Source organism: Mus pahari, chromosome 19 (assembly GCF_900095145.1).
Source record: "Mus pahari chromosome 19, PAHARI_EIJ_v1.1, whole genome shotgun sequence".
NCBI lineage: Eukaryota > Metazoa > Chordata > Mammalia > Rodentia > Muridae > Mus > Mus pahari.
In genome coordinates this window covers 63,335,922-63,362,601 of record NC_034608.1, presented here as the reverse complement: position 1 = coordinate 63,362,601, position 26,680 = coordinate 63,335,922, and the positions used below count along the sequence as shown (strand labels likewise).

General features: G+C 43.7%; 1 protein-coding gene across 3 annotated transcripts in view; it reads left to right on the top strand.

The window, feature by feature from the left end:
* Nucleotides 1-25,958, top strand: part of Stox2 (storkhead box 2) — a 237,571-nt gene extending 211,613 nt beyond the window's left edge. For 2 of the 3 annotated variants that reach the window (XM_029531990.1, XM_021219024.2), the window contains 3 exons: nucleotides 1,861-2,013; nucleotides 11,830-14,095; nucleotides 19,304-25,958. In XM_029531990.1, the coding sequence (XP_029387850.1) occupies nucleotides 1,861-2,013; nucleotides 11,830-14,095; nucleotides 19,304-19,499 (2,615 nt within the window). In that variant the 3' untranslated portion in view covers nucleotides 19,500-25,958. Of the gene's footprint in view, nucleotides 1-1,860; nucleotides 2,014-11,829; nucleotides 14,096-14,249; nucleotides 14,319-19,303 lie in introns of all 3 variants that reach the window. The other variant, XM_029531991.1, reaches the window with a different exon arrangement.
* The last annotated feature ends 722 nt before the right edge of the window (nucleotides 25,959-26,680 follow it).

Genomic DNA, 26,680 nt, shown 5'->3' with positions numbered 1-26,680 from the left:
AAGAGGGCATCAGATCTCATTATGGATGGTTGTGAGCCACCATGTGGTTGCTGGGATTTGAACTCAGGACCTTCAGAAGAGCAGTCAGTGCTCTTAACCACGGAGCCATCTCCCCAGCCCTAAAATAAATCTTAAAAGATGTTTTTTTTTTTTAAATTATGGTCAGTAACTGAAGTTAGGAGGCCTCAGGAAGTCTATTCTACTGGTTGTTTTCATCCTTTTTTGTAGAACTTCTTTTGTAGTAAGATCTTACCGAGTTAAGTATAATACAGGTGGCAGTCAGCTGCCGGGAGCAGATACCTGGCCGCTCTGCTCTCCCAGTCTCCTCTGTGGAGGCCTGACAGGTTATTTCTCAGCTGGTGAAATGAGCCAGTTCAAACCAGGTTAGATTTCAGTCAGGTTTAGCAGGAAGCTTCTCTAGGGTGAGTTCACTGGCCCCAAGGATTGAGGTGGTGGGAGTTACCATGAGGAGAGAGGGTCAGGGGGAGGGGGAAGAGAAAGAGAGAAGGGCGCATGCAGAGAGAGAGAGAGAGACAGACAGACAGACAGACAGACTATGCTGGAAGGGCAGCCTAGTCCTTGGGCAGGAAAGTTCAAGGTTGGGGACAGGGTATGCCAGATAGGGACTGAGGGATGCTGGGGAAACCTGGGGGCCGGGTCTGCTTTCGTGTGTAAAATATGCACCTCCGTGCGTGCCTTGTCCCAGGATCCAAAACCAAACAATCCCCACCCCAGAAATGTCTAGGAAATTCTAGGAATCCTTGGGACCCAGCTGGACCACCTGCAAACTGTAAAGATTTTCGAGCCAGGAGAGCCAAGTTTACATTACTGGCTGATACTTGAGGAACCAGCATCCCTCACCCTTCGGTGCCAGCTCTCAGCCTCCCCTGCCTCCACCATCCCTCCTAGCGGGCAAATAGGTAAAAAGGTCATGGTGTCTATTCCACTGTAAACTGCTGTCTCCTTCCAGGAGATCATCTGCAGGGCAGCCACAGTCAGTCTTCTTAAATTTACACTTGCTTCGTTATTCTTTAAGTTTCTTTCCACTGACCATTCATTGTTCCCCACAGGATGAAAGCCCTGAGCATTCAACTGTGGTCCCATGGTGGTCCCTACAGAGCTGAGATCCTTCTGTACAGCCCTGATCACATCCCCACCTCCCAGGCACCAACCGTCCTCATGCCCCTTGACACCAGACACAGATCTCAAGGCCTTAGAAAAGCCCCAAGGTCTCCTACAACTGAGTCCCACTGTGAGCTGTATATGATGCTGACCTGGCTTCTCTTCTGGGCTGGCTGTTCAGTTGGCTGCTGTGTGTCACAGCACTGTGACCTTGATCTCCACGGCTGCCTCCTCCACTCGAATAGATCTGTTCCAAGGCAAAGACAGTTGCGGAAGGGGTGCTTCCCTCTCTTTGTGAGCTCCCGATTCCGCTGGCAGATATGAAGACCCTCAACATTTGCATGAATGGGTCACCGTTACTCCCCACAAATGGCACTTCTTGGAATGTGAACAGTTGTCATTTCATAAATCATCCCCATGGTAATAAAATCAAAAATTATTTTTCAGAGCCTCGTCTGTTGCAAGAGGTTAGCACTCTCACTGTTACAAGAGCTCGTGCTTTTAAAGGGGACTTTTGCTTGCCGAGATGATTTGAGCATCCGCTGTGCGTGGAAGTCTTTCCACCCGAGTGGAGTCCGCTGTGATCCCGGCACGTTTCGGTGTTCAGAGCTGATTGACTTCCTAATTCGAGGAATAAGAAGAGAGGCATGGGAGGGCGTGCGCGTGTGAAGGCCTGTGTGTGACAAATGGCGGGGTGTTCTAATGAGCCCGCTCACTTGCAAATTTGTCTTCCCGCAGGTGATGTGTCACCAATCAGTATGTCCCCCATCAGTCAGTCTCAGTTTATTCCACTCGGGGAAATCCTTTGCTTGGCCATCTCCGCAATGAACTCTGCGAGAAAGCCTGTCACCCAGGAGGCGCTGATGGAACACCTGACCACGTGTTTCCCAGGTAATGAGAAAGAATGGAGCTCTTTCCAAAGGGCTGTGGGTGTGGGCCAGGGATGCAGGCTGTGGGTGTGGGCCAGGGATGCAGGCTGTGGGTGTGGGCCAGGGATGCAGGCTGTGGGTGTGGGCTAGGGATAAAGGCTGTGGGTGTGGGCTGGGATAAAGGCTATGGGGATGCAGACTGTGGGTGTGGGCTAGGGATGCAGGCTGTGGATGTGGGCTAGGGATGCAGGCTGTGGGTGTGGGCTAGGGATGCAGGCTGTGGGTTTGGGTTAGGGATGCAGGCTATGGGGATGCAGGCTGTGGGTTTGGGTTAGGGATGCTGGCTATGGGTATGAGATGGGAATGAAGACTGTGGGTGTGGGCTAGGGCTGTGGGCTGTGGGTGTGGGCTGTTGGATAAGGAACATTGCGGGAGAGGATCTTCACCCAAACTGACTAGACAACTTTCTTCTATGACTTAAAATAGTAATAATAACAATGTCAGTCCTTTAGTTATAATATCTTTTATAGTGCCGTAGGCATACTACCTTTTATCTTATTTTAATTTATTTTTATAATTTGTTATAATACTTTTTAACTTGATACTTAAGGGAAAAAAATTAAGTCAGTATCATAAGAAATCGGTGAAAATGACCAAGAGTCTACTCATCATTTGCAGCCGAGCCTTCCTTAAACGCATAAACCCAGGGTTCTCAGAAACAGGGGGAATGCTTAGTCCTAAGAGTTCGATTACAGAAATGAGAGTAATGTCTAAAATAAATATGTCCTCCATGTTTGTGCTATGAAACAATACGCCTTAAAAAAAAGTTACTTCATGAATCAAGACTTTTGTTTTAAAAGGAAAAAAAAGATCACTTCTTTTCCTTTTTATTTAATTTATTTTTATTTTATGTGCATTCGTGTTTTGCTTGCATATAGGTCTGTGTGAGATTGTCAGATCTTGGAGTTCCAGACGGTTGTGTGCTGCCACGTGGGGACTGGGAATTGAACCTGGGTTGTCTCAATGAGCAGTCAGGGTTAACTACTGAGCTGCCTCTCCGGCCCCTGCTGTTTTCCCTTAAACATTACAAAACGATGATGATAGGGCCACTACAGTACAAATGGTCCTTCATGATCCTGGTGGGGTCAATTGTTTGGAGTGGAGTATACTGAATACCCACACCCCATCTCAAGAGTGTTGCCCCCAGCCAGCGATGCAAAGTTCAGTGTTACAAGAGAATCTCAAAATCCCATGTGATGTGCAGTCTTGCAGGCCATTTTCGGTGTGTGCACCTGTATAAATAGATGGGCAGTGTGCACTTTATGGGGCTGCCAGTTTGCCAGGATGATGACTACTGTCCCTCTTTCTAGATTGAAATAGGAATCATATTAAAAATGAATGCATGGTATGTTTGATGCCCATTCAGCTTTTCAAAGAGACTTTAGGACATATACGCTGTTGGCTGAATTGGCTTTGGCTACAGTAATACTGGATGATGAACAACCACTGACAGCCAGAGATATGCAACTGTAAGCATTTACCTAGGTCCTAGGTTTGAGGGTGTCCCAGGAGTCAGGTAGGACTTAGAAGGTGGCCCTGTTCCTACCTATATTGCATGTCTTTGGAAAAAGACCTTCTGGTCATATCTTATCCCCTAATATTGCATTGATAAAGCAATCTTGCCTTGACCTGAAGTCAAAATGTAGAAAGCAACACACACACACACACACACACACACACACACACACACACACATGAAAAGGGTGGAAGAACCAACTATATGAAGATTAATAACATTACCCTCCAGCACTGGTCTCCATACTTGATCTTTTGCCTCAAAGAAACTTTGCATTTCCTGTCCATTAATCCCCACCCCCACCCCCACCCCTGCCTTATTCTTATTCACATTCCCTGTTTTGTTATTGTTCTTTTTCGATTTGTTTTGTTTTTAGTTTTTTTTCAAGACAGAATTTCTCTGTGTAGCTCTGGCTGTCCTGGAACTCATGCTATAGACCAGATGGGCCTTGAACTCTGAGATTCTCCTGCTTCTGCGTTCCGAGTGTTGGGATTAAAGGTGTGCACCACTGTTCCCTTCCCACTTTTTAAACATCCGTGTTTTTATATTATGTATGCTGTCTTAGTCAGGGTTTCTATTCCTACACAAACATCATGACCAAGAAGCAGATGGGGAGGAAAGGGTTTATTCAGCTTACACTTCCATACTGCTGTTCATCACCAAGGAAGTAAGGACTGGAACTCAAGCAGGTCAGGGAGCAGGAGCTGATGCAGAGGCCATGGAGGGATGTTNTTTACTGGCTTGCTTCCCCTGGTTTGCTCAGCCTGCTCTCTTATAGAACCCAAGACTACCAGCCCAGAGATGGTCCCACCCACAAGGGGCCCTCCCCACTTGATCACTAATTGAGAAAATGCCTTACAGCTGTATCTCATGGAGGCATTTCCCCAACTGAAGCTCCTTTCTCTGTGATAACTCCAGCTGTGTCAAGTTGACACAAAACTAGCCAGTACATACGCTATTCAAACACTGATATCAACCTACCCTTTCAACCTATGATTAATCTTTTCTAGCTGCCAGACACCTTTTCCCACTGGTAGTGAGATATACAGATGTACCGATCCCCAGGGGAGAGGAGGGGGTGCTCTCAGCCAATACTGCCCCCTGGAATTCGAAAACCCTTCTTCCCGTAGTATACCTAAGCTCCTGCTTCAGACATCAAACAGTCCAGCTGCTTTCAAAGTTTTCACGTTATTAGTTATACAGCTTCACAGGAAGCCACGTGCCTTTCTCTGAATCGGTTCCATGCCTCCTGTTTCTAAGAAACAGACAAGGAGGCAGAGCTGGTATGCGATGGTCAAGTGCTCATCCCTGCTGAGCACAAAGAGTCCCACCAAGTTACAGTACAGCCTAGAGAAAGGAATCGGCGGTGCTTAAAATAGTACTTGCTTTGCCACCTTCTGTGGTGAAGAGGCACCAACCAAACCTTCTCATTTGTGGAACACACTGATGACTGTTGGGCACACCTAGACATTTGCAAGGACACTGTGCAGATTTGACCAAGTACGGCCTACATACAGGCCTTGAAGGACTGCACCACCTGTCCTTGTGAATAAAGTTTTATTGGAACACCGTTGTCTCTGTATTATCTCTGGCTCCTTTTCCATAGTGGCAGAGCAGAGATGTTGCCAACAGAGGTCACGTGGCTCACAAAGCCTACAAGATTTACCAATTGGCTCTTCATAGATAGACATCAACAAACCCAGGTCCAGGACACAGTAATAATTACTTTAAAAATTTCTTTAGTAATAGCTCTTTTTAAAAATATTTAAAAATATTTTAAATGTTTTGTTTAAATATTTTGGTTAATTATTTTGGTTTTTAAAAATATTTTGGTTTTTTTTTTTTTGAGACGCAGTCTCATTGTGTAGGTTATGCTGGCCTTGAATGCTCTTTATCATCCACCTCTACAGATGTACACCATTATGCATGACTTAATAGCTCCAAACATTCAACTAGTATTTCATAAGAAAATGACATTTTCTTGCCGTGCGTGCCCTCTTCCCTTTCTTCTCCTTCTTTTATTTGTTGTTTTTTTGTTAGCTATGTCAGGACAAAGCATCGTTGAGAACTTAACATTGTTTAAATTCTCCTTGAAAAGTCTATTTTCAGTGACAATACTAGAAGTCTGGAAGGTTTTTAATACCTTCTTTGTTTTAAAGGTAAGACTGTTAACTTCTTTTGTAGTTTACTATTTGAAAAAAAGGGGGGGTTGAAATCTAACAAAGTATTATTAAAATATTTGAATTCTTATATTTGATGCATGTTTTATGAATAAATAAAAAGGATAGTTCAGAATGTGATCTTTCAGTACTTTGGGCTCCTGTATTCCAAAGAGTCAAGTTTCCTAGTAAAACAGTACACTGAAACAGATGATAGTATACAGTTTTTCTTTTTTTTTTTTTCCTTCAAGTGCCCGCTCTCCTCCCAGTCCCCGCTTCACACGGTCCCTCCCCTCATCCTCTCTTTCCCTTCATCTCCAAGGAAGAGGAGGCTCCCCTGAGTACCAACTCCCCCTGGCACCTCAAATCACTGCAGGGCTAGGCACATCCTCCCCCACGAAGGCCAGACGAGGCAGCCCAGCTAGAGCCCAGAATCTACAAGGCAGGCAACAGCGTCAGGGTGGGCTTCTGCTCCAGTTGTTGTACCTGCATGAAGGCCAAGCTGCACATCTGCTATGTATGTGCAGGGGTTGGGGGAGACGGCTAAGTCCATCCCTCGTATGTTCTTCGGTTGGTGGTTCAACCTCTGGGAGCCCCCAAAGGTCTAGGTTAGTTGACTCTGCTGGTTTTCCTGTGGAGTCCCTGTCCCTACAGGTCCTCGATCCTTCCCCCAACTCTTCCACAACACTCCTGAGCTCCATCTAATGTTTGGCTATGGATCTCTGTACCTGTTTCTGCTGGCTGCTGGGTGGAGTCTCTCAGAGGACAGCTATGCTAAGCATTCCAGATGTCTACAAGCATAGCAATCTTATTAATAGTGTCAAAGGGTTGGTTCTTGCCCATGGGATGGGTCTCAAGTTGGGCCAGTTTTGGTTGGTTATTCCTTCAGTCTCTGCTCCATCTTTGTCCTTGCACTTTGAAATTTTGGGTGGAAGGTTTTGTGTGATTTGGTGTCCTCATCCCTCCACTGGGAGTCCTTCCTGGATATACGAGGTGGCCACTTCAGGCTCCATACCGCCCCCCCCCACACACACACACATACACTGTTATGAGCTGAACTTTGAAAATCAGCTCAACCAATTCTATGCACCAGTTTCCAATACAGAATTGCATGTTCATGTTTGATTTTGTGTGTGTTGGTATGTGGTGTGTGTGTGTGTGTGTGTGTGTGTGTGTGTGTGTGTGTGTGTGTGGTGAGAGACATGGCCATGCTGGAGACTGAAACCAGGGCTTTGTGCATGACAAACAAGTCTTCTACCACAGAACTACACTCTCCGCCTAAGAATTTTTTTTTTTTTTTAAGATCTTAAGAGAATACTTGTTTTTCCGATTTCTAAAGAACTATTTACCCTTTCATCCAGGATAAGTGCTCAGTTACAACGGGCTAATTCTTGTTAAGTTGTTATTCACTTGGATGCAAGGCTGATTCACTTCAGGCAGATAGAAGACGGTGAGACTGGATGCGGGGTAGAATCTGGCTTAGCCTTGGCTGCAGAACACTTTGTGTTCTCTCTGATTCATCTTCCTGAATCCTCATGCAGCCAGTGTTCTTCACAAATGAGAATTATAACACAATGACGGCCATTAAACATGTCAGTCTAAAGCAGGGCATGACGCCATGTGCCTGTAGTCCCAGGTACTCTTGAAGGTAACGGATGAAGATTGCTTGAGCCCATGGCTTCCAGGCCAGTCAGAACAATGGACACAGGTCCTATCTCAAAATAAAAACACCTGTTAATCTAAAATGTTTCCCATAAAGCACACACATGTGTGTTCTCTATTCTGAGAATTAATTCATATTTGCAGGTTTAAAGCAAAATGTAGTTCTGAGAAACGTCATTTAGTCACAATGCATCTTTGACTACCAACCTTTGCTTTGGAAGCTGTGAAGGCGTGGGAACAGGAGAGGTGCAGCTTTAGATCTATTAGATTACAGAGCTTATTTTTTGTTCTTGGCCCTCTCACGTTCTGATTGATGATAAACTCCAGGTGTGGTGTCTGGAAATGATAAAACATGCAAGTTATCAGCCCCTTCTCAGGTTATCCCTGCAAGTATCTAATAGAAGAGCTGGTAGAGTCAGGGTAGGCAAGATGATTGGAAATATCAGTTATTATACTCAGGCTTAAAAGTAACATAAGTATAAATAGTGTCAACTTTCAGTTGAACCAGAAGAGTCAAGGTAGAAGTGTGTAAATAGATTGAACCACAAGGGGAATATATTTGTGGGGCTTTCGTTCTTGTTGATTTCAAAGTAAATGTTGATTGATATAGCTAAAAATCAAAAGTATATAAAATGAAGATAGTTCGTGTCCCTTTATTTGGGACTAACTAGAGAAATTTTTTTCATAATGGAAAGTAGCATATATTATGTTGTGTTCATGATTCTATATGAATCTGTGAGTTTTCCAAGACCAACAGCAATGACTATTCTTAATAAGGGTCATGGGCTAGAGAGATGCCTTGTCAGTTGAAAATTCTTGTCGTCCTTCTAAAAGACCCAAGTGAGGTCCTCAGCCCACGTTAAGCTCCTCCCAACCACGTGGTACTCTAGTCCCAGGTGATCTGAAGTCCTCTTGTGGCCTCTATGGGTACTCTTTCATACTTGATGTGGTCTCTCTCTCCCCCCAAGAAGTAACTCAGCTTCCTCTAGTAACACAAGGTAAATTAGTTAATCAGAAAGAAACTACATTAAGCAGTATGCTGTGTATGAGCTTCTACCTTGCTGAGGATGTCTTCCAAAGATGGAGCATGGATAGATGTGATTGCTGCATTGTGCCTAGACTCCCTCTCTCTGATGATGTCAGACTAGATCTAATGCATCAGACCCCACTTTCATTGTGTGGCGAAACTGAGGGCACACAGACTTCTCAACTCACCCAGATGTTCCAGTAGCTACACCACACCATGGGAAGGTAATATGGGTTTCCATGGGTCCTGACCCAAAGGTAAGATGGCTAATGGCTAGTGTGTATTGAGTGTGTGCTCTCTGGAACACACTGTTGTGAATGCACCAAGTTCATGTAAACTCCCAGCAGCTCTATGAGAATAGATGCCCCAGAGATTAAGTTGCCCGCTGCCTTAATGCTACCACCTGCTAGAGATGCTACCACAGTACAGGGAGAATAGCAAATAAGTTGTAGTGTGCAGTTCTGGACGCCAGAAATCCCAAGTCAAGGTGTCTGCAAGGGTGTCGGTTTCCTTCTGAAAACTGTGAGTGAAGACGATGTCCCGAGCATCTCTCCTTGACTTGCAGATGGCCATCTTTGACCTGTGTCTCTTCACGTCGTTCTCTTCCACCTATGCCTCTCTCTGTGTCATTTTCCCCTTTCCAGAAGGACATTACTCCCAGTGGATTATGGCCCACTCTAATGACCTCATTTTAACTTGACTACTTCTGCAGAGACCCTATCTCCAAAAAAAAAGGAAAAGGTCAGTTGGAGGGGACCACTGGGGGGCGTGAGAATTTTAAGGTGTGAAGAGGCATCAACTTTGCGTTACAATTAAAGCCTGCAAAAAAGAAAGAAAGAAAGAAAGAAAGAAAGAAAGAAAGAAAGAAAGAAAGAAAGAAAGAAAGAAAGAAAGAAAGAAAAGGTTCATTTAGGTTGGAAAGGGTTCAGCCTGTGGTTAGATGGACCCTATTACCTTTAGGTCTGTGGTGAGTCTGCTTTTTAACACTTGCATCTTAGTCTTAGGGAACATTCTAGGGCCAAACCATAATAGGGAATGAGGTGGGGAAAAATAAACAATCCAACCAGTAACACAATCACAGAGACAGACTGGCTTTCCAATCTAACTGTCTGGCCCCAGCACCTCAGCTTTCAGTCTCCACCTTGTACTGCTTTGACTGTGACGGTTGACCCATATGAAACTGCCATTTTTGTGGGTCAGTTATTGGCAGTATTTATATGATTTGATCTGGTCTGTTTCTAAAGATTTATTTATTTATTATATGTAAGTACACTGTAGCTGTCTTCAGACACTCCAGAAGACGGCGCCAGATCTCGTTACAGATGGTTGTGAGCCACCATGTGGTTGCTGGGATTTGAACTCAGGACCTTTGGAAGAGCAGACGGGTGCTCTTACCTGCTGAGCCATCTCACCAGCCCCTGTCTGTTTCTAAATTATACCATTCCAATCAATTCTGTAAATATCGCCACCCTTGATGTGCCTGACGCTGACAAATGCAGAATACCCAAAGAAGAAAGTATGTAGCCTGCAGCCTGGAGAGTCTATACTCTCCTGAGGATTTCTCTCCCTGATTCTAGCTGTTCAGGTAGGGAAGGCCTACGCATTCACACAAATACCCTGGGAAAGCTATGTATACCACGGTACAATGAGACATGTGTCCCACCCTCCATTTATTCTCTAGCAAATGCAGGAGGTTTGAGACTGAGCAATCAAACTGATAGTGCTTTAGTGTACACTTATTAGTGTGTGGACACTTATTCTGGACAGTTATTAGTGCGTGTGAACACTTATTAGGGCTCAACAGTTAGACACTAGGAAAGCCATCCCCATCAACTAACTTTTGCTAAGGATAACATTCGTGTCTGTCACTACCACAGTAGACAGTTTCAACATGCAAAGTGGTGGATTTCAAAATTTCAAGGCATGTTGGAGTGGTCCAGTCCTTTGAGTAAGGTTGAGAACTCATGCTTTTTTGGTTTTTTTTTTTTTTTTTTTTTTTTCCCCATCCACTTTGATGTGTCTATTGTTGTTGCCCTTGTTCACCTCATGCTTGGGTAGTCATGGTGATGAAACCTAATGGGCGTAGCCACAGCATGGTAGTGAGACCTAATGGGTACAGCTACTGGTAACTAAAGAACGTTGAGAATGGGAGAAATGATGTCCCCAGGGAAGAGCAACCAATTGTTTACCCAATACCAAATGTCACCTCTGAAAACATGCATATGGATAGCATGATACAGACTGAGAATTCTACATTAAGTGTATCTGTACATAAACATATATCCAATAACAAGGAGTGAAAACAGAGAACATGGGTTTGTTTCTTTTTCTCAGTTTATTTATTCTCTTTACATTCTGATTGCAACTCCTCTCCTCCCAGTCCCACCCTCACACTTTTCCTCTCCCCCATTCCCTCTTCCCCTTCTCCTCTGAAGGAAAGCCCCCCCAATACCACCCCCCCAGGCACATCAAGTAATAGCAGGACTAGGTGCATCCTCTCCCACTGAAGCCAGACAACACAGCCCAGCTAGGGGAAAGAGATCAGAAGGGAAGCAACAGTCAGAGTCAGCCCCCTGAGCCACTTGTTAGGGAACCCATATGCACATCTGCTACATCCCAGTGGGAGGCCTAGGTCCAGCCCATGCATGCTCTCCGTTGGTGAGTCAATCTCTGGGAGCCCCCATGGAGGCCATGAATTTGAAAAAAGAACAAGGTGTGGTATACAGAAAGGCATGGAGGGATGAAAGGAAAGAGGGGAAATAATATAAATATATCATCATCTCAAATTTAAAAGAAGTTTGGAAAGGAGGTCAAATCTAGTTGCCCTTTTATAAAATTTATGAAAATTAACTTTAAATTAATTCCATATATGTGCATATATGTAAAGATTTCAGCCTGTGAGACACACACATACACACACACACACACACACACACACTTCCCTTCTCTGGTGATCTCATTGGAAAAAATATTTTCTGGGGAGGGAGGGGAAAATATTTTCTTAAACTTTATGTCACTTTTCATCATTTTCCTGTCCCTTACAAAGTTGTCTCTCTTTTAGGATGCTCAAGAAGGCCCTGTAGCAGCAGCAATTGAACTCTCTAACTTCCGTCTCTCTTGCAGCACGGAACCCAAGCAAGGTCTCACACATGCTGGGCCAAGAGTCCTTCCCACCCATCTCACCCCTAAGCCTCTTCCTGCTTTAACACCTTTTCACTCTCTAGGTGGTAATATTCGTAGGAGTCAGCAGAGAAAACTGGGATTCACACTAAACACAATAAACACCTTTGAAGCCTGCTTACATGCCATGAGGTGATACTTCAAATTTGGCAATGTTAATAGGACTCTAAAAATTTGGGGATCCATAGCCTGTCCCTTCCTCCCTCTCACAAGCATCTCTGTTTTTGCTCTTAGGTGTTCCAACCCCAAGCCAAGAAATTCTACGGCATACCCTAAACACACTGGTACGGGAGAGGAAAATCTATCCGACTCCGGATGGCTATTTCATTGTGACCCCACAGACTTATTTCATTACTCCCTCCCTCATAAGAACTAACAGTAAGTGGTACCACTTGGATGAGAGGGTACCTGACAGGTCTCAGTGCACCTCGCCACAACCAGGAACCATAACGCCCTCTGCCTCAGGCTGTGTCAGGGAAAGGACATTACCCAGAAAGCACTGCGACTCTTGCCACTGCTGCCGAGAAGACGTGCACAGCATGCATGCCTCCACCCTGCAGAGGAAACCCGCCAAGGACTGCAAAGACCCTTACTGCCCTCCTCCGCTCTGCCAGGTGCCACCCACTGAAAAAAGCAAAAGCACTATAAATTTCTCCTATAAGACGGAAACTCTCTCGAAACCTAAAGATGGTGAAAAGCAGTCCAAAAAATTCGGCCTCAAGTTATTCCGGCTGAGTTTTAAGAAAGACAAGACCAAACAGCTGGCCAATTTCTCTGCCCAGTTTCCTCCCGAGGAGTGGCCTCTGCGAGACGAGGACACGCCCACGACCATCCCCCGAGAAGTGGAGATGGAGATCATCCGGCGGATAAATCCAGACTTGACGGTGGAAAATGTCATGAGGCACACTGCACTGATGAAGAAACTTGAAGAAGAAAAAGCTCACCGGAGCAAAGCCGGGTCCTCCGCCCACCACAGTGGAAGGAGTAAAAAGAGCCGGACTCACCGCAAGTCCCACGGGAAGTCTCGGTCGCACAGCAAGACGCGAGTGTCCAAAGGAGATCCTTCGGATGGCTCGCATCTGGATATCCCCGGTGAGAGGGAGTATGAATTTTGCGACCCTCTAACCAGGGCCCCCAGAGAGGGCTGCTTCATCATTGAACACAAAGGTGACAACTTCATCATGCATAGCAACACGAATGTGATCGAGTCCCATTTCCCCATGACGCCAGAATGGGATGTGTCTGGCGAACTGGCCAAAAGGAGAACGGAGATGCCCTTTCCCGAACCTTCCAGGGGAAGCTCCCACTCCAAAGTGCACCGAAGCCACAGCCATACCCAGGACCGGAGATCCAGGAATGAGAGGTCCAACAAGGCCAAGGAGAGATCCAGGTCGATGGATAACTCCAAGGGCCCCCTGGGCGCATCTTCACTCGGAACTCCAGAAGACCTGGCTGAAGGCTGCAGCCAAGATGACCAGACACCCAGCCAATCATACATTGACGACAGTACTTTAAGGCCTGCGCAAACGATTGGTCATCAAAGGGCTCATATTCCTTCTGCCAGCTACAAAGAGGTGTGCATTCCAGAAATAGTTGGTGGCAGCAAGGAACCTTCTAGTGCTTGTAGCCTTTTGGAGCCAGGCAAAACCCCTGAGAGTATGCCGTCCTATGGGGAACTCAGCCCTTGTCCGGCTAAAACAGCTGTGGATGACTATTTTCAGTGCAACACCTCGAGCGAGACCGTGCTCACAGCACCGTCCCCTTTAGGGAAGAATAAGGAGGACCATGACACTTTGACCTTGGTGGAGGGGGTAAAAAAGCTGTCTCCATCTGAGAGGCAGACCCCCCATTCTTCCAGGGAACCTGTTGGGCACAAGGAGGAGTCACCAAAAGGGCCAGGAGGGGGCCCTGCAGCCTCTGGTGGTGTGGCAGAGGGGTTGGCCAATGGCCGTCTTGTCCAACATCATAGCGCAGAACCCAGCAGCCTGGACAAAAGGAAAGAAATATTCAGCAAAGACACACTGTTCAAACCTCTACACAGCACCCTGTCTGTAAACAGCTATCACAAATCTAGCTTGTCCCTCCTCAAACCTCACCCAAAGTCACCCGTGGACACACTGCCAGGCCGTTGTGAGAAACTGGAACCTTCCCTTGGGACATCCGCGGCCCAAGCCATGCCTCCGTCCCAGCGTCAGCAGGAGCCTGGAGGGAACCAGGAGGCTTCTTTTGACTATTACAATGTCTCTGATGATGACGACTCCGAGGAGGGGGCCAACAAAAACGCGGAGGAGGAGAAAAACAGAGATGATGTGGGCACCATGCAGTGGCTCCTGGAGAGGGAGAAGGAAAGAGACTTGCAGAGGAAGTTTGAGAAGAACCTCACCCTCCTCACCCCAAAAGAAACTGATAGCAGCAGCAACCAGAGAGCCACCCACTCAGCCCGGCTGGACAGCATGGATAGCAGCAGCATCACGGTGGACAGTGGATTCAACTCCCCACGGTAGGGAGAGCTGTCCTTCTGTATACGCATACACCCGCCAGGGCCTGGGGCTTTATGCAGAGAGCTGGCTGGCTTCACAGTCTGGGACTGTGAACGAGGGCTGTGAGTCGTGTGACCTGTGTTGTTAACAGCCTGTTTCTAACTTCTTTTTCAGGAATTGAAACAAACAAACAAACAAACAAAAAAATGTTTCTGCAGCTGTAGAGATCACCAATCTGGACTGGTGGGTTGGTTCCTTCCCTAAAGCTCGCATCAGAGTCTGACTAAGACCGACACATCCCAGTGGTTTTCTTCTATTTGTATTGACAACCAGGAGAAGGGATTTTTTTTTTTTAAGTCCTTCAAAAAAATAATAAAAAAAAAAGTAACGTTCTGAGTCCAATGAATATAGTCAGTATGAGGAAAGCGGTGGAGAGCAGTTTGGTGCTGGGATGATGGCCGTTCCTTTACTGTGGCTATAGCAGTGGATTTTACAATCTTTCCCAAAGGATCCAAAAGTTAGATGCCACTTCAATTCCTATGCTGTTCTACTTGTTTAGATGTCGTCTTCTTCCACCTCTATGTGGGCAGAGACATGGAAACTTGTTCCTTTCATGAAAGTTAGGGACCTCAACTCTGTTAGATCAAAACAGCTGCCTGCCTTTTATCCCCGCCCCTCGACCTGTAGAACTGATCCTGAGTGGCCACTGCCCGTTAGTGTCCTGATAGCTCAGCAGTACTGACAGTTCTGAGTGTATAAAACCCAATGGCGCCCTCCCACGCATTGACTTTGCTTAGGGGTCACACACACACACACACACACACACACACACACGCACGCACGCACGCGCGGGTGTCATGCTTCCTGCTTTGCTCCATATAACTCTTTCTTCTCATTAAACAGCAACTTGGGATCTAAATCTTGCTTCTGAATTCTGCTCCAGATTGGTGACTCTAAGATGCAGAAATGCTCCTGAGGGATGTATACATCCCCATCTCCATTTCCCAAGACCTCATAATATCTATAATCACAATTAAGTGCCCACATCGGTACTTCATTCGTTCATTTGTGTTATTAAGAATTATAATGAACTTACTTGTGATCATTTCACCCTAGATCTAAGTATCTTGGGGACACATTACCCCAAAGTCAGACGTGGGGAATTACTATAGTGTTAATTCCACAATTAGCCATTTGCTATTTCTTAAAGGACCAGCTCTTGGTTTGTTATTATTTTGGTCATATAGCCTTGTTTTCCAAGTTAACCCATAAAGAGATGTTCTAACGTCCAACAGACATCTATCAGAGTTGGAACTCTGGTAAAGTGCTTGGGAGTCCAGGAGCCCAGGTCCACCCTGGGACCTTAAGGATCCTTGAGAAAATGCAGGGAGCAATGACTCTTGTCTTTTTAAAGAAAATATTTTGCTAAATATATTTTTCCCTCCCGAGTCAGATTTTATTTTCCAATTAATTTTCTCTGTCCTCCTCCACCTGTCTTCCTATTCTACATTTTTTTTTCCCTCTCTTGCAAACTCTAGCAGGAGGAACCAGACCACTGACGGTCTGTGATAAAAGTTAAAAGCCATTGCTTATGGAAAGGATGGCTTACTTGCCTGTGTCTTTATGTTCATTATTTATCATGTAGACCACTTTGTCTAATGCCTTTCTCACTCAGCGCTCAAACCCTTCACATTGCCCCCTCAGCACCTGGACTTAGGCAGCAAACAGTGGCACTCCTGAGACTGCTTTGAAGATGTCAGGAGGGAGGGAGTCGGTTCTAACCCAAAGCCTTCTGTAATATTAAAACTTTTGTTTGTTTCGGAGTAAAAAGACATATTCATGAGATAGTTGAACCAGCATCTTCACAGAATATATTATCATGAAACACGGACCGTGTAACATAGAATTTGTAAGTAGGGTTACTTCTGGAAGTTTATTTTTACTTTCTAAGTAAGATACTTAAAGGTTAAACGCCTTGTCTCTGTAGAGAAGTTCATTCTGGAGAGAGAGAACCTTTCCCCCACTGACCATGGGTCTGTCTATTAACACCTGATTGGATTTCCTCTCCTGCAGCATGTGGATCTCCCAAAAACATTAGGCAGAAAATGAATATAAGAATTCCTTATTTTACTGTTTTATATTTAAGACCCTTTGGTTAGACGTGAGGTGACAAGCTTGCTTCCTCTCCAGTTCCCTTGGTTCACTGCATCACCTTCCAAATGCATGAAAGAGTATAAATTGAGAATATGGGATTTCCGGAGTTTTCAACTGGAGTGGTATTCCAGTGAGAGATCACTGTCATGTGGCTGTTGTGCCATCCCTGTGAGGAGTGTGAATTTAAAGGAGGGCATTTATGGGGATATTCCCTTAACATTATTCATTAAGTGGTTATGATTCTACTAAGAGAAAGGGTTCTTCTCTCAATAATTGAAAGCTTTAGTGCTTACCCGGAAGTTATGGTTAGCCATGTTTTCAGTCCAGTTTGTGGAAACTAAAGAATATTAAAACGTGTGCTTGCATGCACACACACACACAAACACACACACAACTTGAACCGTGCTGTGTGAAAATTAATATTTAAAATAAAAAGTCTTGACATGAAAAGGTCACTGTTTCAAATGTGAGACCTCCCTAACTGGCTGAGAAACATCTACACAATTACCAGAGAGACTCCGGGCAGCCATGGGTATATGCTCTGGAAAACCCTGTGCCTGAAAGAGGATGAGCAGCAAGCAGCACTGCTTAGTGAATCTCCCATCTAGGAAGCCCTAAATACACTTTTAAGACCGTCTTTCCACATAGTTCTGGCTGTCCTGGAACTCACTACGTAGACCAGGCTGGCCTCAAACTCATGAAATTTACCTGCTCTGCCTCCCAAGTGCTGGGATTAAAGATGTGTATCACCACTCCTGGCCTAAATAGCTCCTTTAAAAGGTTGTGTTCCTTTATTTATTTATTTTTTTTCAAAATTAAACTTGAGAAATATTTTTATTACTAAAAAGCCATCTCTGTTGGATTTTCATCAGTATATCCAGATCCCTCTATATGAACGTCACAAACACTGCTCATGAGTACAGCTGTAGTGAAATCTATTCTTTGCAGAAATTAGAGTACTGTGCCTATCCATCCCTACGGATGCATTAGATGTAGCTCAGAAGTGATCAAGGACATCTTATTCCAAAGACATAACTAAATGTGTCATGTTGGAACAATGTCTGTGTCCAGTTCGAAGCACATTTTCTGGAATACAACAGGTACACATAAACATGAAGTTGATTCCTCAAAAGATTTTAAAAAATGTATATCCTTTGGACCTTATAATTCATATTATCATAGAAAATATGTCACTAGTGATAGCATCCTAACCTAAACTACAGTAGTTTTTTTGCTGATTATGTGACAGATGTGTAACAGAAATGGCACCTTCTTAGATTTTAATGTGCTACGACATCCGTGCTTATTTCTTCTTCACCATCACTCTTAAGTAGGTAAGTCACAACACAGTTCTCCCACTATAGACACGAGGAAGTTAGGTGCCGTTAAGAGTTATTACCATGGACCAGTGAGATGCATTAGTGTGTAAAAGACACTTGCCACCAAGCCTGACACCTCAGACTGATCCCAGGATCCATATGGTGGAAGACCAGAAACAACTTCCACAAGTTGTCCTTTGATCTCTGAAGATGTTTCATGGTGCGTGTGTGTGTGTGTGTGTACACGCACACACACACACACATTTTATTTTTAAGTGGCTATCATGATTAAAACTGCAGCGAATGGACTGTACCTTAAAATCTTCGGGATGCAACATCTTTGCTCTTTATCCTCCCTCCACTGACCCCACACCTCAGTTACAGCTCTGGAAAACTACTGATGGATTTTTCTAGGGAAAGAGGTCAGGCAGGTAAGTAGATAAGCCAAGTACCTTTTATCTTAAGTGGCATTTTGGAGTATTCTTTAGATGTGCCATGCTATCAGAGGCTGAATGGAAGAACTTGCCTTAGCTCTTGAAGCACATTGATCCACTACATCCAAAAGGGAGTATTGGGGGTTTTGTTGTTTGTTTGATTATCAGTGAACATACTGCCATTTGAACAATTAATTCTTGGCTTCTTGATGATGCAGAAACTCAAGTCGCTAAAGGATCAGGGTTAGATACCCACTGGAATTTGCTGCTGAGGGAGGAGATAGTGTCTAGACCATGGTTGTTGATCTGATAACTAAGTTTAGCTGGCTTAGACTAGGTATGGAGATAACTCTTCAAATATGCTCTGAACTTTGAATTGTGCCAGTGGGGTGGGTATTTTGAGAATAATCCTGATTGTTTTGTTCTAGGTAAGTAGGTGAAAAATTTTAGAGTCACTTTGAGAACCTTGAATATAGAACCATTCCCCTTCCTTTCAGCCCAGCTGAGTGATCTTATTTCTGCTGTTGTCCGGCACTTTTCAAACATGAATGTTTTAAATCTCCTATAGCAGTGAAATCAATTCAAATATTTCTGATTTAGAAATCTTAAACAGAAATAATGGTTTTAAAATCACCTCATCCTTAAGAAATAAAAACATTTTTATCCAAGGGAGGCAGGAATGAATTGTAGCTTCACAAATAAATGGGAGAGGGGAGATAAAATGTTCTTTATGTGAACACACAACTATGTTTTCACTGAAGTGTTAAAATAGAGACGGAGGTAGAAAATATTTACAAATAGTTTCATTCCTGTTTGTGTGGCAAAGTCAGCTAGTGGCACGCTTGAAGTCCATCTGCCACGTTAACTTCTAATTAAAAGCAAATAGAAGGAATCTTTCAGTACAATTATGGAGCTTTTCCAAGAGCCACGATGTCTGTGAATTCCCAACTTTTGCCAAAATCATCACATAGGCACGTGTGTTCATTGTTAAAGCTAGTGTAGATGTGGCATCTCTCACATCACCTTTTGAAGTTGTTTTCTTGAAAATAAAGAACAGGGGAAAACATTTCAAACCACATTTAGTAGTCAGAAACCAGGTGAGCTGCAGTTCATATCTCACATGAGTCTCATGTGGGATGAACATGAGCCTGGGCGGGATGAACACAGGCAGATAGACAATCACGGAGATGCACGTTGACATGACATCACGAACCAACAGAGGAAGTTCATTAGCCCCATCACTTGGTCTTCCTCCAGGGGCTCAACATATAATTGTTTATATTCAAAGCACAACCAAAACCAACCCTTTTTACTCTTTTAGCACTCGGGAGAGCCTGGCTTCCAACACGTCAAGCATTGTTGAAAGCAACCGCCGTCAGAATCCTGCTTTGAGTCCAGCCCATGGTGGGGCTGGTCCAACCTTCAACTTCCGCTCCAGTACGGATCCCCCAACCAGCGAAGCTGAGAAATTACAGAAACCCTCCAACTGCTTGCAAGCTTCTGTTACTAGTGTATGATTGTCCTTCTGCCTCAGATCTTCTGTCTCATCCGATACAGCAACGTTTACGATGATTGGGACTGATGTTTACATCTCTGCAAAGACAAACATCTCAAGCACAGGTTGGGGGTTACTTGAGCTGTGCTGCTAAGTAGGCTAGGGCAAAAAAAAGAAAAAAAAAAAAAGGAAAAAAAAGAAAAAAAAAAAGAAAGAAAAAAAAAAAGAAAAAAAATTCTTCATTTCGGAGTATTGCTTTTCACATGTATGGCTCTGTAGCAACCGAATAGCAGTAGGGGAGATGTGCACACTCCTGCTCCCGCTTCACTAACTGTATCTGAGCACACATAGGAAAGTCTACACACTGTAAGTGGAACATGCATATTTCAATGTCATACAGTTGCCAGTTTCCATTCTGAAATGCCACAGAGATGTGTTGCTCCCAGCTGGCCTATGGGGAATGAGGCCACGGAACTAATCCTTGATAGCCCCGCCTCCCTCAAAAAAAAAAAAAAAAAAAAAAAAAATGAAAAAAGGGAAAAAAAAAAAAAGCCAAGCCGCCACAAAATGTAAATGTAGGGGTGTCCATTGTGAAAAAAAATCAATGCCAAACTGGGCAGAAGGGACCCCAGCCCTTTGTGTGTGAGTCCTTTAAAGTACCAGTCATTTTTCACTGTGAGTTTTCACGACACTCTTGCAGAAGGAACCCATGGGAGTGGGTCAGAGGTCCCGATGGATGGACGTAGTTAGAGTGTTTGTTTTTGCTCTTTTCCAGCTCACTTGATACTTGTCTTGAGTTTTTTTGTTTTGTTGTTTTAACCTTCCCTAATCACAAACAGGAATATAGGCCTTTGAAGTGGACAAAGGAAGGGAAATGTAGTCTAGGAGGGTGCGTGGATGACCCAGAGGGATGAATCAGATGCTGGAGTGGGATACCTGACTCCTTGAGACACTTAGGATGAGCGAGCTTACTATACTAGATACAGTGATTAGTTTGTTGGGAAACAAAATGTTCTTTATGATACAAATGAAGAATGTGGCCCGAGGGTGTTATTCTTTCTAATGGAAGGAACATAAATCTATTTTATGTAGTTTTAAATAGAATGCCTAAATTAGGCTGTGGGAGATGATTTTTAGTGGTTGTAGGAAAGAGCAAATTTAGGGAGAGTTGAACTTCAGGCCTTTTATTCCTGGGAAGATATCTATAGAGACAAACATTTAAAGTAATTTTTGATTAGAAATATACATGGGCCCTTATAATGAACAGTGGAATGTCCTCATTCTGCTGGTGTGGTATATTCTTAATTTGTACTCCCCTAAAATGTATCAGAATGACAATTATGCATTCATGAACTATGCCAGAGTAATGTTTACAGGTACTTTGTGATGACTTCAGGAGGCGCGGTTCAGGGGGGATTGTGTGGCATTTCGCTCATCTTTTACCCTGCTTTGGTTTATGTCTCCGTGCCCAGTACCAAAAGGCTTGGCAGAAGGGGGCCCACTGACCATTCCTCTTCAGTCCTACAGGAAAGGCGCTTCTGCCCAAGTCCCTGTTTTCTGAGAAGCGCTGCATACATCCGTAGGTACTGGAAATCCATCTGCACAAGAGTTAAGGTCTGATCCTAGAAAAACGATCAGAAATGAAGTTATGTTCAGTTTAATGTCAGATGAATTTTGGAGCCATATACCATAATGAATTCATAACTAAATAACTTAAAATCAATATAAAATATTTTCACTCAAGATTCTGGTAATGAGCATACGTTTGTGAGCTACTTCTGTTTCTGTGTCAGGCTTAGTCATGAGCAATGTGTTTAAGGGAACACAGTCAAATGAAGTAGGTGGAAGCACATATACTCATATTTGGTCTGCTATTTGGAAGTTGTGTCGGGTCAAACTGGGCTCCTTAAGTTCGGTATACATTTCTTTCTTGTGCTTATTGTAATGAAGCTTAAGCAAGATTACCAATATACTGCTACATCATTGAAATGCTTAAGGCAATGGGCTTTGAATCTCATCTCTTACGTCCTCCCAGGCATGCCTCAGTTGTCCAGAAACACACTGTTTATCTTATCATTTAAGTCATGTCCAGAAAGAGCAACCATATATCTTGTATACTATGTAGTCTGTTTGCTTAAGGAGCCATATACCATATGATTCCTAGATCTGGTCTAAATTAATCCCCCCTCCCCCCAAAAAAACCTGCTCTGAAACTTTTGGCATACTCAATTCATAAATAATAGGACCATTAAAACAATACATTATTCTCTGATTGACCCTCTGAACGTAGCCATTGGAAGAACCGAGTGCCCTGTGAACAGGAGAGGATGTAATTATGTTTAAGTGAAGCTTTAAAATATGAATTTTTGATAGTTCACAAGAAACAGGTTTATAGAAGGCGTTATTCAAACAAAATGTGTACACTATTTGCCTAATCATTATGGAGTACATGATTTAATAATAAATAAACATAAGAACCTCCCTTAGACCAGCAGCCATTAGCATAGCAAGATGGGCTTTAAAGATGATATACCACACAACCAGACATGCCGTGGAGAAACACTCCCGTCGGAATCTAACCTGGATTCTTGAATAGAGGAAGCATTGGTAGTGGAAGCACATGGCAGATAGGATGTGCACATGTGTCTAAGATAGTCTCATCAAGATGGTGAGACTCTTGACCCTCATGGCCTTGGGCTGAGGCCCTTTCCGGGCTTTGCCAAGATTATTCTCCACTGGAACCATAGCTTTGTGTTCCATGACGACATGTCTCGTTTTTTAGAGTTTATCAACGGAAAGGTTTACAAAACTGAGTCTGGTTGAATCTCTGTGAGGCATTCAACTTTAAAGGGTCAACACATCTGTCGGCATTTTGCACACTTATGTATTATTATGATACAGCATATTACTTTATGGTAATTTTTATTTTTTACATATAACTACCTCCATGAATCTGATGAAATGGCAGTGGTGTGTTAGAGTGTGTTCTTCAGACAAAAAAAAAAAAAAAAAAAAAGCAATGTTTCAAATGCGTTAGTAGGCCATGGTGTTGTGTGTGTGTCGGTGACTTCCTCATTGGACTCATGACTTTTTCGTTGCCATAGTTTTCTTTCACAACATCCTTTGGCTTCCAACTGTAAGCCTGTTGTTCCCCCTTTTCTCTCCCTTCTCCCCCATGAGAGCACATTTGATTTGTTACAAATGAATGAGCATTTTTAAAATTACCGTCTTCCCCGCTTTCTCCACTTCCGCTATTAGAGAGAGAGAGAGAAAAAAAAAAGTCCTCTCTGGCAAAGAGTCACTTGGTAAACATTTAGGAAGTTATTAATTCCTATAGAAATTGAATTGGATTGCTAGGGTTTTTTTTCCCCTCAATAAGAAAAGACATGTGAGAAATTTGGACTGCCAACTCTGAAGCACTTTGGGCCTCTCTGCTTTTATCATATGCTACCCCTATGGAGTCCAAACTTCCTTCTTATTAAAAGAACTGTGCCGTGCATTCTGCGATGTGTGTTAAGCAACTTATCTACCATTTGATAGAGCTTACACATCTCAGGAGACCTTAATGAGTGCAAGAATAGGGTGTGTGCCACCCAATAGGGAAAAACCAATAGGAAAGAAGAAATGAGAGCAGCCAGGTAGAAATAAGAAATGCCCGTGTCTTTGATGTTGGAGAATTCACATTCAGGAAACAGAAATGGAAAGGGAATGTGGAGGAGCAATGATTTAAACACCAGCTGTTCCTAAATGTCTCTTTCTGAAAACTCAGCCAATATTGTTACAATGTACATTGAAATTCTGTTGCTGCTTCCACCAAGACAGGAACAGTGGTACAGAGAAAAACACTCTTCCTCTTTTAGGTTACGATAGCTTTGTAAAGTCCTACCTAGGATTAAACACTTGTCACCACAAAGTGTGCTTGAAGGTAAAGCTTGTGACGTAAGTGATGGGCACAGTTCTCACTTGGGACCATTTGGGAGAGGTAACTTTCTGAGCTTGCGCTAACAACCAACAACTGGTAAAGTTCCGAAGCTCAATGGGGCATCTCAAAGTGCTTCTGGAGCATTAGCTGCACAATGGCAGAGCAGATCCTGTTGGTCACACCCATGCTTGACAGGAGCAGACAAACGGAGTGACTCAAGATCCCCCAGAAACACAGTGGCAGCTCTCTCTCTCTCTCTCTCTCTCTCTCTCTCTCTCTCTCTCTCTCTCTCTCTCTCTCTCAGTGACCTATTTTCTATCTGTTTGATAGGCCATGGTGAGACATCACTAAAATGCTATTTTTTATGATGTGTGCTAATAAAGGAAAAAAATGCAGCTTGACACCTTGTCCATTTCATTCAAAGAGGTATGGGTGTTTGGAATCTCAACACCTCAGCACCTCTTGACTGGCACTGAGTTAGGAAGTTCGAAATGAACAAATCCATGCCAATACCACTGTCGTCAAAGGCCAGTCCAGACATCCACCTTTGTTTACAGTTTCTCATTGGGTTCCTGTCATTTCTGCAATCAAACCCCATCTTCAGGAACATTGGCTGCTCCAGGCTGTAGAAGATGCTGAAACAGTTGTTTGTTTGTTTTTTTTTTTTAATTTTTCCTTTAAAATATTTATCAAGCACTCTTCATAGTGCTCAGCTACATACCATCCACTAAACTATATCAAGCCCTGCTTTGTAGGATCTGGGAAGCTGATCCAGTTCCAAGAGTTTTGTCAAATTATGAGATAGAAGGTCTTTGACATCTGCTTTCTCCTTTCCCACAGACCAGTCCCACACCTGACTAGCAGTGTAGCGCAGACCACAGTAGATGCAAGAAGTGGTGCTTCCTCACCCCACCCCCACCTCCCCACCGCCACCCTGCCATTGTCAAAGCCATCCAATAAATGTCCTGTGAGCGAGGGACTCCTTGGCCCGTGTTTAAGGCTTGGGGAAATTAGAAACAAGAAAAATGAATGCAAAAGCCACGGGAGGCATTGTTTTTCTTTGGGCTAGTTAAACATGGCGGAAAGGGATTGCTATTGTCCGAGCTTTGCCAAGAAATACAAAAGAGTCAGCTGCCACCTCATCCTTCTTGAAGAAGAAGGTTTTATAGTATTAATGATCCAATTGATATTTTCCCATGGAATTTTCCTTAGGATACATTTCATGAATTATACACAGGAGACATTTTATTATTAGATCTCATGTGTTTGCAAAAGGTACTGGCTTCTCCCTGATTGATGTCCGTCCCCTTGGCTTGCGTCAGCAATGCAGAGGGGCTCCGAGGTGACGGCTTCTATGATCCATAGGCCTGTGTCTTTATTATTGTCGTTCACAGGCTTAATGGTCGCAAAATTTAGAATTCGGCAAAGCTCCAGGGGAAAGGAGCGGTCTTGTGATTGTATGCAGGCAGTCAGAGGCCTTTAACGGCTCATTGCTGGCTTCACTTGTGAACACACGCACCCATCCGACTAGGAAAAGGGTGTTTCCGAGTGAGGTACCAATGGCTCTGGAAAGGCAGAAATGGAAGGTTAGAGCCAGGCTGGTCCTTGTGCACCTGCCTACCTCCCTGTCCAAAGGCTGACCTTGGTACCCCCCCTCATTCCCCTACTCTTACCCCAAAAGAGGTACCAAATCTAAGACCTGAGCTCCCCTACAATCCCAGTCCTCTCCAGCTCCGGGACCCTCATCCTATAGAACATTCTAGACAGCCCTGACTTCCTTTCCTCTGAGAGTTACCCTCTCTGCCTCCTTGTCTCCCCCTCCCACCTAGATACCCATTCCACCACCACTGTTTCCACATTGGAAGAACAGAATACTGTGTAGTGTTGTGCACGCATGCCAGTTAGGAGTAGAGCTGCCCTAGAGTCACCTTCATGGAAGTGTCAACAGTTACAAATGTAAAGTCCTTAGAGCAGTGACACCTGTACTCTCTGGAAGAGAATTCAATTTGACCCTCCAAACTCCAAGGGGTCATGGCTCTGCAGGTGTCTTTCTCTGTGTGGCTGACTGTGACAATTACATTAGGGTCAATGAGCTAAGAAGAAGTACACGTGGGATTCACTATGTTAGGAAGGAGTTTTGCAGCCAAGACTGCCTTGAATAAAAATGTTTTTGCACTGAAAAAAAAAAAAAACTTTAAATGACTTGGTCTCTGGTTGCTGTAAAGGTCATCCAAGATGGATGTTCTGTTTATATTGTATAGTATTTCATAAGAAATAATTGCAGTTCATGAGACGTCTTCCCTAATGTTACTGATTTCTAACAGCACATTTGTAACATGGTTTTTATCGTGTCCGTGTACCATATTGTAAATGATGATTCCTTGTCATCCTTAGTATAATAAGTTAAAAGGAAAAAAAAAGGACAGGGATTTTTGTAAGTCTATATTTGAAAGTCCCTCCACATGGTAATATTGTGTTCATGTTGTATATGTAGTGTTGTGTGAAATATCCATTTTGGATTGTGTTACTTTTTAAGATATTAAATAACATTTGGTTATATGTGTAAGTGGATTTTTTTTCTTTTTTTGGTACTTGAGAGATAAATTATTTAGAGGAGGTCAGTTTCCCCCTCTTGTAACAGAGTTCTGTTGCACATTTTTTTATTACAGTTTTTAAATTGAAAACCAAACGTGGTGTTCCTGTATCAAAGTTCTTTCCCTGTGGACTTGGAGAAGACCACATGCGGGGGTGGTTTTAACAGGACAATGGTTAGAGCTTTGTGTGGTCCCGTTTTATATGAAATTATAGAGCAACAATGTTTTTGGGGGGAGTTTCTCTTATAAAACCACTCACTTTAAAGCTGGTGACATGAGTCCCTCGGGTAACTCCTGGGGTGTTTGTCCGTGTACTCAGAAGGGAGGAATGCCTACGTGTTCAGTGGTCTCCAAGATCTAGCCGTGGATTTGACATTGAATTTAACATAGAGTCTAACAGCACTCAAACAACCGTGGATCGACAGAGTTTTTCTTTTTAATTGAGCCTAGGGCCAAGGAGACGACTCAATAGAGTACTTGCTGTGTAAACTCGAGGACCTGAGTTCAAATCCCAAGCACTCACATAAACTCAGGATGAAGAGGAGCTCCTCTATACTAAATTTAGAGGAAGTAAACTGGAGTTTACTGGCTAGCAGTCTGGCCAGACTGTTGAACACAGGGTTCAGTGAGAGTCTTTCTTGAAAAATATGGTAGAGAGGGATTGAGAAAGACGCCTTACATCAACTT